The following is a 12401-nucleotide window of genomic DNA, read 5'->3' as shown; positions in this document are numbered from 1 at the left end:
GCTACAGGAAGTAGAACTTGCACAATAGCTTTAGAACAATTTCTTCATCCACACACCCTTGATCAGCAACATCCCCTCATCAAATTTAATAATGTTGTCACTTTAATGGTCAGTCGGTAATAAGCAATTATGAAGCAATACAGAAAATACCTGACAGGAGTTTTATCTTTCTCTTACACTAACTGCTTTAGGCCTAGTCTCTTGCTTCTTCCCCCCTTTTATGCAGTGCTTAGCACAATAAGGTCTTCATTCATCACTAGAGGGGCTAGGCATTTCTGTATTGAAATAGATTGTGATGAACACTCAGTTATCAGTGGTAATAGTAATGACGTATCGTTAGATCACCATTCAGTCTAGCTCAAGTGTAGGGCACCAGCCTGACCTAAGGATTGCTGCAGGCAGTGAACCTCAAGAAGCACGACTTGAAAATCATGTCATTCCTTGGTTGTTTTTTTCTTTGTTTGTTTTCCCATGCTCACTGAGGATATGATGTGAACCATTTTAACTTATTAAAATAACCTTAACGGTTTTTAAGATACCTTAGCAAAATACAGGGGTTTTGACCCTGAGTTTTGCAAATTGTAAATCGGCTCATTAATACGTTATTCACTCACTGTTCACTCTAATGTTAGACACTTTCAAAATGAGAATGTGGTTTTTTTTCTGGAAGAGAAATTTTGACACATCTTAAATCCTAGCTTATTCACTAGACAGTATGATCTCTGTATCTGACCTAGGGAGTCAGATAGACAGTAAATATTCATGGTAAAGCACTGCTTCACTTTTTTTTCCCCAAAGCTTAATAAATTCCCAAGTCTAATAACACAAGTTTTGTTTCACTACACAGATCCTGCACTATAACACAGTTAGTCTAGAGGCATGTAATTTCAAACCTAGAGGCACATTCATATTGCTACAAATGATTGCCAATCATATGAAGTAGTTGTGATTTTTTTTCTGAGAATTATAACTTCCCTATTTCACGTTACCTGTTTCTTTTGCCTGCTATTCCTCTCCACGCATTTCCATATTTAGCTAAATATACCTTCTTCCCTGAGACCAGCCACTAGCACCAACATACTCAGTATGTTTTAAATTGAAATGTTTCCTATGAAAATGAAACCCTTTTTCTTTTCCCACTTCAATATTTGTCACTGAGAAAAAGGTTCGTTACAAAAGTGGCTGAGGATAAAAACAGACAATGCAAAAGCCCTGAGTATTGAGATTTGTCTATGTTCATCAAGGTAGGGGCTTAGGAATAATTCATTTTGAACTACAAATCCCTGAAGACTGAATTTGTCCTTTTTCAAGGCTATTTGTCTTCATCTGGAATATTATTTGCTGAATATCATGAAAGAAAAACATAACGTTAGCTGCAATGTGTACTTGTAGGTTGACTTTTGACGTAGGACACTGACAGAAGAGAAAATTATGGGGTAATAGAAAAGCAAGCTCTTCGAGATGTTAATCAGAATCAGTCTTCCTATTAAATGTTTTCTCCCTCAGGTCTTGACAAGGTGACGGCTTTTGGAGAATGGAGGTTCTCAATATCATGTGTGCACTGTACCAGATGCCATGGCTTCTGTCAGTCAATTGTGAGTTTGCCTTGCTTTCTGCAAACTGTAATAGATTATTATTGTCTACTTCAGAGAAACACGCTGAATGGACCTTTCTGTTCCTAAGCGTATGTCATCTTCCCGAGATAATTAGATGGTACATATCCTTTCTGACCTTTGGCTTCTGCTAGCCACCATTCTTTATTGCCACTCAGGTCAGAAAAACGAAGTATCCTAACCTTCTGGTACTCCTCAAGACTGAGTTCCTGATCATTTCTTGCTTGAAATGCATAAACAGCGTAGAAGGTCTGAAAAAGGAAAGCCACAAAAAAAAGAAAACAAAACTTGAATTCAGAAATGTAGCCACATTTTACCCTGTCGTGTGTTAGCGTGAATTCTGTATATATAAATGTGTGAGAACGTATCTGAGCCACTATGTAACTGCATGGTTTGTAATTGCTGCACAGAGTACAAAGAACAGTGCCAAAAAAAAAAGTAAAACTGAAGGATCTGAGGAATTCTGCATGGGAAGGAACAAAACAAGCTCTGAGGTATCAACAAAAGAGAGCATTACGTCAGTAAGGTTTTCAGCTCATACCAAGTGTTTGTTGCTGTCACACCAAGCAGCCTTGGACAAGCCCAAGAATTTCCAGCAAGGTTTCCATGTAGAGAATCACCTCTCCTAAAGCTCCCGCGCTTAAATGTGGCAGCTGCTAGGACGGATCCCTCAAGCCATCTTCTCAGCTGCCAGAGATCCTATCTGCAGCGATCTGATCTGGAGACGGTTAAAACGGGGTACTTCTGTGCCTTGCTGATCAGCTTTGCCCCAGCTGTCTTGTCAAAGTTAAGTGGGAAAATCCCCAAACTCATTGCAAAGGGAGAACTCTGGGACATTGTACATGTGGTGAAGCGATGCAAAGGTGTGTCTTTTGTGAGACGGGACTATGATTCACAGTTTATGTGTGTATCTTTTCCTACCTTGTAGCTATTGAAGAAAGCCAGAGAACAGAGGATATCAAATTCCTACATCATACTGAGAGATTAGTGCAAGGCTTTTCCAGTGCAAAAGGAAATTATTTAAATTATTTAAACAATTATTTAAATTATAATCAGTATAATTCTGTATTTGAAATAAGAAAAACAAGAAGATGGGCACAACAGGTATTATACTTACTTGCTGATCATCCACATCCTGAAAAGCACCAGTCCCTGTGCCATTAGTTGTCGGATTTTCACAGAAGTGAAGAGATGAGCTGCTGTCACTTTTCTTGTGCCCTGGACTTGTGCTGCTGTCAGAGGAGGGCCGTGAAGAGACAAAGAGGCTGATATTATCAAAATCATCATCCCAGAAGTTGTTCTCTGTTACATCCTTCTGCACTTTGTCTGGATTGTAAGGCCTCAGGAAGGAGGAATACACGTACCCCTTAAGGTCTACATATCAGAATAGAAAGAGAAAAAATAAGCAGCAAAATACAGTTAAATGATTTCAAAACCAACTGTTTTATGCAGCTGTCAGTATGACAGAGGCAAACAGATGGGGCAGAAAATGAAAAGAAATCAATAGCCCAAAGGGAAGCTGTTATTGGGATGTTTGTGCAAAGAACTTACTTCCTGTGTCAACAAGCCATCTGCTCGTACTTCCGAAGGGGTCCTTTTGCTCCACGACAGCCACCAGTTCTCCTTCATGCAAATCAATATCGAATTCCTGCGTGGCATTGCACTTGCGCTTAGCTTGATACAGCAGTTCCGTGCTGTACGTAGACAGCAGCTTGGACCTGTCGGCTTCTGTTTGGCGTGGGGATTCGAGCTGAAAAGAAGAAAAATTATTCACTAGGAATAATGCTGAAGCCATTTCTAGAACAGCACAGATGCATAAAAAGAACTAGTGTACACTGCATGTGGCAGCTGACTACTTTCTTACACACAGATCAAGGAGTTAGTTACACAGCTATAGGTAACCAAATCTCCTTTGCTTATGCAGCCAGGGCCTGCCCATCTGTTATTTTAATAGCTGACCAATAAAGGGCAGATTCCAAAGAAAGAAATACAGGAATATAATGAAATATCTCTTAGCCAGTACTCCACAAGAGTCTGTGTTCTGCATGTGAACTGTAACTGCTTTAATAGTTTTTACTAACAATGATCTTTGATTTCCTATGTAAAATTACAAAAAGCATAATAAAATTAGCAGAGGTATGCTAGGGTCATATAACAACTTGCATGACAAGGCACTAGGTAAAAACTCCGTAGAAACCGAATGGTACAAAATTATTTTGCTATATAAGGGCAAGGTGCTATTAACTGCGGGAAGCATATTTGGTCAGTTTGGTTAGAGGGCAGAGATGGAGATGCTGCACATCAATGTGACTCCAACGTACCACAATCACAAGAGTATGTGTGCCTTACTGATGCTAAAATGAATCCTCCCGCTTCCTTGGCTTCTCCTGTAAATCTGCAGCTGACTTTATATTGTACTGTATATATATATGGCTTTATATTGTTCTGTAAACTGGATGCCTGAAAGCTCTGTAAATGTCTGAGAAGGTTGAGAACCACAGGCATGCAGGTTTCCTGCTGGACTTTATGTGTCTTCTGCTGTGGGGGTGTATGTGTGGGCATACGTGTGTAAACACAAATATAAACAGAACTGCAGCTAAGAATCAGGAAAAGTTCTGAATTCAAAGAATAAGATTCACTGCAAGAGTGTTTAACGAGAGAAATGATCCAGTTTTGCATATGCAGCCTTGGACTTATCGTGTGCTTAAAGACCTAAGGATAATCAAAGGTGATTTCAAGCAGATTTTCAAAATAACATGAAGACAGCATCAAAAATCTTGTGAAGCTACTGGTCAATAGAACAGCTTCATTCCAATAACCCAATTCAGATTCCCAATGAAGGGAGCAAGCCCTCTAAGTGGCATAAATATGGATTTGTCTCTAAAGTGATCAAAAGCGGATGATTCATATACAATTCAGATGTATGATACTCACTGGAGAAGGGACAGGTTTCTTTTTTTCAAAGCTCAGTTTTCTTTCAATAAAGGTTGCGCTGCTGTTTTCTTTTACAAAATTCAGCTTGTGAACCTCCTCCATCAACTGATTCTGCACTTCACAGATGCTTGAGGAAGACAGCTGCAAACACAAAGGTGGGTTAGATCTCATGAACAAAATGGTAAGGAGATTTGAGACAGCAGATTTGGTTTAATGGGCTGAACAGTAGGAATCACAAAACCTGACAAGTTACTGCAATTTCCTGCAGATCCTATAGTGTACTAGGCAGAAAGAAAAGAAAGATCTGTGCTTAAAAAAGTTTCAAATGATTACTAGTAGAGTTACAGGACATAGAGATTTAAGTTAATCATTAAAAAATATTCTAAACAGCAACAAAAATGTAAATGAACAGCCTTGCATTTACAGTACTGAGCCACCTGCTTTCAGATGCAAATGCTCATCTCAGCAGTTATCACAGAGTGGCCGATGTGCTGTAAGGCTTGGAGTAGCTTACCCCACAGCTGTGCATTTGTGCAACTGTGTGCTGCTACCAGATTAAAGATAGATGGGTAAACTGAAGCTCTGTGGCACTGGGTAAGTGCTTTTGGTCTATGCCTAACCCCAAATGTATTTGCTGATGTAAACAGAAAAGAAAAGAAAAAAAGGTAATTTTGTAGGAAAAGCACCATAGAAAGCAACACTTGATGCAATAGTGTGTATTCCAAAGCATGAAATAGCCAAATTACAGGAATCCAATTTTTTCCTGCAGGAAAAGCTTTCATTTTCCAATTAAACAGTGCAGCTCTATCTTTTGATCCTGACCTCGCTTTCTCAATTTTTCAGCTACCCCTGACTATAAAGTGCTTTGTTCATCCTTGGGTGGAAAGGGATACTCCAGAAGGGCCTTAGTACAACATGTTTCACATGTAGAGGCTTATCCAGATACAGTTACTAGGCTGCAGTTCAGGTGAGTGGGTTTGGAGGTGGGGAGGCATTGTCACAGGTGTGTTTATAAGAGGGCTCAAGTCTTCCAGGGAAAAATACAACAAAACAAACATTGTGTAATTTTCACACAAATTAAGAATAATTTCACAATCTTAAGGTAATGCTCACACTGCACAGAAAGTCGTGTGGGCTGGAGGAACTAACGCACTTCTGTGTAGCTCAGATAGGCATCCTTGCCTTGCTGTGGCTTTGACTCCATGAGTGAAATGATTGTAACTTTCTAAAAATGTCAGCATAGACGAAGCTATTCCTTTCTGCCTATTCCTACTGCGCAGGAGCTTCTGCAGCATATTTGGATTTAAAAGCAACTTGGTTTTCATAGAAATGATTTCATCAGATCTCCTAAGCCACTTCTCTGCAGCCATCAGTGTGAGTCTGCAGATCCAATACTACCAGAAGTGTTCATGAACTTCCTTAGAATTTCTCTTGCCCTGTTTTCTGGGCTGTTCAGGGCAGAGCCCCCTAAAAAAAGCCAGGTTAAATGCTAGAGACCGCCTCCATTTTGCCTTACTGTCATGTTCTCGCCATTACCTTTGCTGCAATAGCTGGAGCAGCTGCATTAGGATCATTCTCAGCAAAAAGTCCAGGCTGACAAAACTTAAGCTGCAAACTTAAAATTGCTGGGCTTGCAAAAAAAAAAAAAAAAAAAAAAAAAAAAATCCCAAAGCCTGACTGCTTAGCAGACCAAGTAAAATTGGTGTAGCATGTAGGTACGTGTCCTACATATCTCTACCCAAATCACGCAGAAAGAGGCATACACGCAGAGCTATGCCTATTTCTAATGTACTTACTGGAACAGGCACCACCACAGAAGAATTTGATTGAAGTGCTGCAGACATAATATTCCTGAGGAGGGTGATGAAGCAATACAGGCAGTTCAACACAATCTTTTTGGCTGCTTGGTTGAATACCTGAAGTTCCTCCACTAGCTGTGCATTTAAAGCCTCATAGTCTTTCTTTGCCAGGTCCAGCTCTTCTCCTGTTGACCTCTGAAGGTAGCTGTTGTAGTCCAACAACTTGTCGTAGCGCTTCTGGATGAGCTTCTGTGGGCCTGCAAACAAGGCTTGTAGTGCTGAGAGAGGAATCAAAACAAGCTTGTCCAGTTGAGCCATCTGGAAAGGTAATAAAACAGAACTACAGATTATTTCATTCAAACAGTTCTTCAGACCCAGTAACGGGTTAAGCCTGACTGCAGCCTAACAAGCAATCTGTTACTGGCTCTTCACAAAGTGTTGCTGTCAGGGGCAGCTTCACACAGGGTCTAGCATGAGTTAGAAGTTCCTTCATAACATTGCAAAGGAGGGGTAACAGGTTTGCCTCTTAAAGTCTCTGATAATGCAAATGGTCCCTTGGAGCATGCAGCTGGTGATACTGCCCTTTGTGTTACCATGGAGGAAAAAATGAGGCAAGGGTCAGTGTAGGATAACCATGAATACTGAAGTTGGAGAACAGGTGAGTGTGCTTTTTAGTGCCTAGTAGTGTTACACTCCAATAAAATGGAGATTTCCAGCCCATGTAGTCTAGAGACATTGACATCTTGTTAAATGGCAGTCTTTGTTTTGAATTATATCAAAGGTTTATTTTTTTTTTCTTTTCCTAGAAATAGCCATAACTCTATTCCTTTTTAAGCAAACACAATCACTTGATTAAGTTGTGCTATGCTTGTTGGTTTTATCTCTAGTAATCAGCAAAACTAGATAACTGGTAAAAAAATCCTCCTTAGATCTTTCCATTAGCCTCTAATTGTCTCAAAGGATTAATATCGCACTAAATAACATTTATTTTTGATAGCCATGTGTTCAAATATAGAACAGGCTTTTCTTGAGTAAACCTCATCATCATGTTAAAACCCTTGGATGTTTTTTGTGAAATAACTTGTCGGGTTGATTGTGAGAATAAAAGAGCAACCGTCCCTCTTCCCCTCTGTAGCACCCCACGGTTGAGGGCACATCCATTTTAGCACCAGAAATGCTCTCCCAAGGCCAAGTTGATGTGTACTGGCTAGGTAGTTTTCATTTCATTTCCACTTGAAAAACTAGGCTGTGTATAGTGAAGCAATTTTTGATGTGTTAAGAAAACAATTTTTCCAAACTGCTGGTCCTGATTTCTGGAAATGAAGAGGCTATTGTGGATTTCTGCCCTAAAGTTTTCCCTAAAACATGAGAGGAAGATATTCATTATTGACAAATGCACAAAAGGATAGAAATGTCATACTCTGAGTCCAATGCTGATTCAGGAAAACATGCAAATAGCTATTCATTTTTCAACATCAGTACAACAGCTTTTTGTTTGTTTGTTAGTTTGTTTTAACTATATATAAGATAAAGTATGTCTGTTTTAAATCCAAGACAGACAAACAAATAGAAAATAAATTGAAATAAACATGGTTTAAAACAATGTCCACAGTTGAATACTATTAAAATGTTGGTTTCTTTTTGTAAAGTACAAAGACCTTCAGGCCAGTTGGGTTATGAGTCAATAGGAGTTACGAAGTTTAGTTTTGAGAAAAGTTTTCTGTTCTACCTCTTGTGGAATTTCTTCTGCTTTTCTTTGATGGTTCTGTAAAGGGAGGGGTGGGGCAGAGAGGGGGAAGGAACATTTTCCATTCTGGACACACTCATCTTTGCAGTGATAGAGGTGTTCCTCTTCTTTACTTCATGCACTCATCCATTTTAAATTTATTGAAAGAAAATCTAATTATCGCAACTAATTTTTGAGTTTCTTTTTAAATTCTGGAACTTCAAAGGAATGGAAATACACCATCTCACTTCCCTGTCATTATCTGGGAGGATGTGGTCTGTCAAAAATCCTTTTGGTTTTTGGCAGATGCTGTTTTCATTTTTTTGGAAAGGATTGAATAGCTGCATTTTAGTCAGCACAGACCTAGGAAGGCATAAGAAAACCTCCACCTCTGAATTTTTCCAGCCTGAGCTGTTTGAAGAGACATTTTAGTGTATCTTAGTACAGACAGGCATTAGAGTTCCTTTGGACCCTGAAAGCCAGAGAATATGTGAAAAATCTTACAGTTTATTAGGTGATTTGTTTTCTTTTTTAATGTTCATGGTCTATATCCAGATTGTTCAACTTTTCTCTATATGAAGCATGGTAACTCACTTGAAAAAGTAATAAAACTGAGATTTTCACGGATCTGTGATTCTAGGAGCTAATAATAATTCATGACTACAACAAAGATTGCAAAAGTCACTGTGAAACTCTGAATATTGGTAACAAAACTGGTAAAAGCAGAGATCCGCTGCTCTTGTCTGAAGCTCAGAAGAAAGATGCAAATTTAGCACAAGGACTTTAGCTTCAACACAGGAATTTAGCTTAAGAAGTTCTCTTTAGCTCTTTCAGGGAAACACAATGTACTTGAACTGAATTTTATCTGATTTCCTGTAGAAACTCAAACAAACAAACAAACAAACAAACACTCATCTATCTTTCCTAACGTATTCCTGAAGGGTTTTTTTTTGCTCTTTTCTGTCTTGTCTGTCTTGCATACATTTGTTCTCTCACAGGCAGTTATCTGTGTGACATTGGGTGTTGCATAAACTTACAAGGTCTTCACAGAGATTTGCAGTATTGTTTAGTTTTTTCGAGTGGTTCTTGACTTCATCTTCTTTGTCTTGCAAGACTTCCTGAAGCCCAGTTATGTTCTGTGCAGCCAGGTGTATGGAATCCTAAATGAGAAGATGGTAGGAAGATGAAAAAACATTACAATTTGTTTTAATGTGCTGCATTCACTCATTGACTGCAATATTATTGATGGAATCAGAAATATTTTCCATCTTGCATACCTATTTGCTTTTTTTCTGTGCAGTTTCCAGCCATTGTGGAATTGTTTACTATAAAAATACGTTTATGTGTTTTGCCTATTTTCAATGCAAACTATTGAAGAATAAAGTTGTTAATATTCAACTGGAAAAAAACTGTGCTCCAATCTAATGTAAGTCCCACTGGAAGTTAACTACTTCTCGGCAAGACACCATCTCAAGCACCATGCACCCTGAAAGGCCTATTTTGGAGGACCAAGTAGGACTGCAGTGTGTTTCACTTACAGTGAATTTTAATCTTAATGAAGTGTGCATCCGTTTGGATAAGGAACTGTCAACACCATTACAGGCAACAACTTTTGTCGGCTGAGCTCGCAGCCCTTCCCCTGTTTGCTGAGCCAAACAAGGTGTGTTTGCGATAAGTTCTGGCCAGCTGGCTATTGATCTTGCCTACCTCTCAAATAAACTCCAGGTCCAGCTTGGGCACACGTACACCTTGTGGCTTCTACAAAGTTGACAAGTTGCCCACGAGAGGGAAAAAGCTGGTAAGTTACCAGCAAACCCGCATCTTCCGAGGGGTAGATTAAAGCAAAAACATTTACAGCACTTGAGAACTGTGTCCATCTAATGCTAACCCTCAACACCACCTAGCAAGAGAATTAAGGAAGGAGTCCTTTTGTCCAAAACACATATTTTAGGACATTTTAATTCATGTGGCTGCAACTCATTTCTGCCATTGTTTATGACAACTAGTTGGTGCTCTACTGCAGGATTTGTATGGGGTATATATGATGGCTTGCACAGTGATTGAAAGTAGTAACCGTGCTACCAGACAGCACTTTCTTTACTGTACTATACCCATGGGTTTCCACAGAGCCTGGTTCCTAATTATGTGAGGAAAAAAAAGGCAGAAGAATGGGCTTCATAACTTCTTTGCCCAGTAATGCAGCAGAAGCACAGCTGATTTATTTAATAGTATGCTGTAGAAAAGCCTGCTTATAAATAATTTGGGGTTGCCTCATCTGGGGCAGAAATGTCTGCTAAACTGGTTATGGACGTGGTTTGTGGCCACGGATTTCATAAAGGCATGTACCCACCTGTAGATGTTGTGAGGAGGATGAAATGTTCTTCACACACAATTTCACAGTCTTCTCTAAACTTCGAAACAGCTTTTCTTCCCTATTAAAGGTTTGATCTTTCACCTAAAATAGATGTTTCCACTGTTATTTTGGAGTCTGGCTAATTAAAGAAGTGCCTAGGGCTCCGCTGGAAAAATCCCAAACCTTCTCTGAACTCCTCCCTTTGAAAGCAGAACAGATTGGTCCCTAATTCCCCCAAACTCCAATTTTAATCCAAGAAGAGTCAAAGACACTGGGCAATATGACAGATTTTAATTTTTTCCAAACAGTTGCACATCTACATGCATCAGTAAAACTCTCAATTCTTTGTATATTGTTGCTCCATTTGGGGGAACAGTGGTGATAATATATTATAGTTTTATGTCATAGCATTATTTCCCTGCATGCTCATTCGGGTGGGTAATGGAGAGATTTCTCCCAGGCAGGCTGTAGGTGGAGCTGTTAGCTCTAGAGCCACGCCAGCTCTTCAGCTTGTAACCTCTGCAGCTGGAAACGAGCTTCTCTACTTTTCTTATGCAGCCTGAAAATGCATTTATTTCTGCCTACCTTTTAGTTAAGGAAATTGAGAAATCTCAGGTCTGTTTTTCAGGAGGGTTGCTGTAAGGGTCACAGCATTTTTCAGAGATGTGAATTGAAGACTTTCTTTACTTAAGCAGAAGAGAGGGCTGAATCTTTAACACATATCTCCTTATTCTAAATTCTCCAATATTTTAAGGTTAATTAAAAAAAAAAAAAAAAAAGGCATCTAAAAAAATCACACCTTCTCTTAATCAAGTTTAATTCCATAGTTTTCTTTGATTATATAGCCTTGTTATATAGCCTTGTCAGTGTTCTACTCTGCCATGGGATTTGGTGGGAAAACCAGTGAAAATACAAAAATTTCCATTGTGCAAATAAAAAAGCAGAAAAAATAAATGTGGGTAATTTGCGTCAGAGAAAGGGGGAAACCACTGATAAAAAACAAAACAGGAAAAAAACGGCACAAATCTTGTAAAGTCACATCTAGAAAGGCAAGTGACCTTGCCACGATCAGCTATCTCCTGTAGGGAGGTGCACCAGATACCATTTTCAAGGTCAGTTATAATTGATTTTCTTTGAGATTCAGACTGGAGCTCTTCTGAATGTGTTTATCCTGGTAGGTTTTGAATCACAACCTTGAAATTATGAAAGAGCATTTTGGTTTTGGCCACCCAACCCCCATTGGATTTATCCCAGGGTTCTTTGCCTCTGGTAATTTTGATGGTTAGAGATCCTTATGCATGTGGAGGCAAAAGCCGTGGCCTTTACTAATCAGGAGTATTGCTCATCTTCCTTGCAGGGCTCAGGACCTGAATGTTAGGTGCAGAGTAAAACGGCCAGAACTTGTTCACAAAACCAACAATAAGGATTGCCAGTTTATCCACAAAGAGCTGATCAGAGGCTGATTTTCACAAAACTACCGGTCGCTTCCTCTCTGCTAAAGATCTGAAGTTTGAGAAACTTAGATAAAAGAGGAAAAGGTAGAGAATACATTATGCTATTTTCTGTTTCAATCACAAAGAGCTTTCCTGTCTTACGTGACACTCAGAAAAGGACTTTATAAATGATGCAGGAAAAAGGCAACACCACAAACTGTATTTCCAAAATGTCTTTAAAAATGCCCAGTGCAAAAGCAGAACTGAAGCTGTCAATGCAAATCTGCAGTTGGATGAGTAAGTACCTGAGGTTCTCCCCCCGTCAGTATTTTCAGATGGCTGGTGACCCTCTTGGATTTCTTGCTAATGGAGTGAATATTCAGTCGGGAAAACTTTTCTTTAAGGGTTTCATCATCATCATTCCTCTTATACTTCAGCACTGCAGAGAGAGAATTTCATGACACTAATAGTCTGTATTCACAGGGCTTTTCACAGGGATGGGGATACAAATATGAAACCATTTGAGACCAGACACTTTGATGT

The 12401-nt window shown here is 39.3% G+C and overlaps 1 protein-coding gene and 1 long non-coding RNA gene across 2 annotated transcripts in view; one reads left to right on the top strand and one right to left on the bottom strand.

The window, feature by feature from the left end:
- Positions 1–1381: 1381 nt before the first annotated feature.
- Positions 1382–12401, bottom strand: part of ARHGEF38 (Rho guanine nucleotide exchange factor 38) — a 34103-nt gene continuing 23083 nt past the window's right edge. The window contains exons 7-14 of the mRNA XM_068681886.1: positions 12164–12297; positions 10423–10527; positions 9110–9232; positions 6344–6664; positions 4548–4688; positions 3165–3363; positions 2731–2987; positions 1382–1864 (exon numbers count right to left, since the gene is read on the bottom strand). Coding sequence (XP_068537987.1) covers positions 1679–1864; positions 2731–2987; positions 3165–3363; positions 4548–4688; positions 6344–6664; positions 9110–9232; positions 10423–10527; positions 12164–12297 — 1466 coding nt within the window. The 3' untranslated portion in view covers positions 1382–1678. The remainder of the gene's footprint in view (positions 1865–2730; positions 2988–3164; positions 3364–4547; positions 4689–6343; positions 6665–9109; positions 9233–10422; positions 10528–12163; positions 12298–12401) is intronic.
- On the top strand, positions 2580–6640 carry LOC137856480 (uncharacterized). The gene is made up of 3 exons (XR_011096505.1): positions 2580–4702; positions 5391–5514; positions 6518–6640. It is a non-coding gene; the product is annotated as an uncharacterized lncRNA (long non-coding RNA).

This window comes from Anas acuta, chromosome 4 (genome assembly GCF_963932015.1).
Source record: "Anas acuta chromosome 4, bAnaAcu1.1, whole genome shotgun sequence".
NCBI classification, from domain to species: domain Eukaryota; kingdom Metazoa; phylum Chordata; class Aves; order Anseriformes; family Anatidae; genus Anas; species Anas acuta.
Note: the sequence above shows the minus strand (reverse complement) of the source record. Positions and strands in the feature narration are given on the sequence as shown.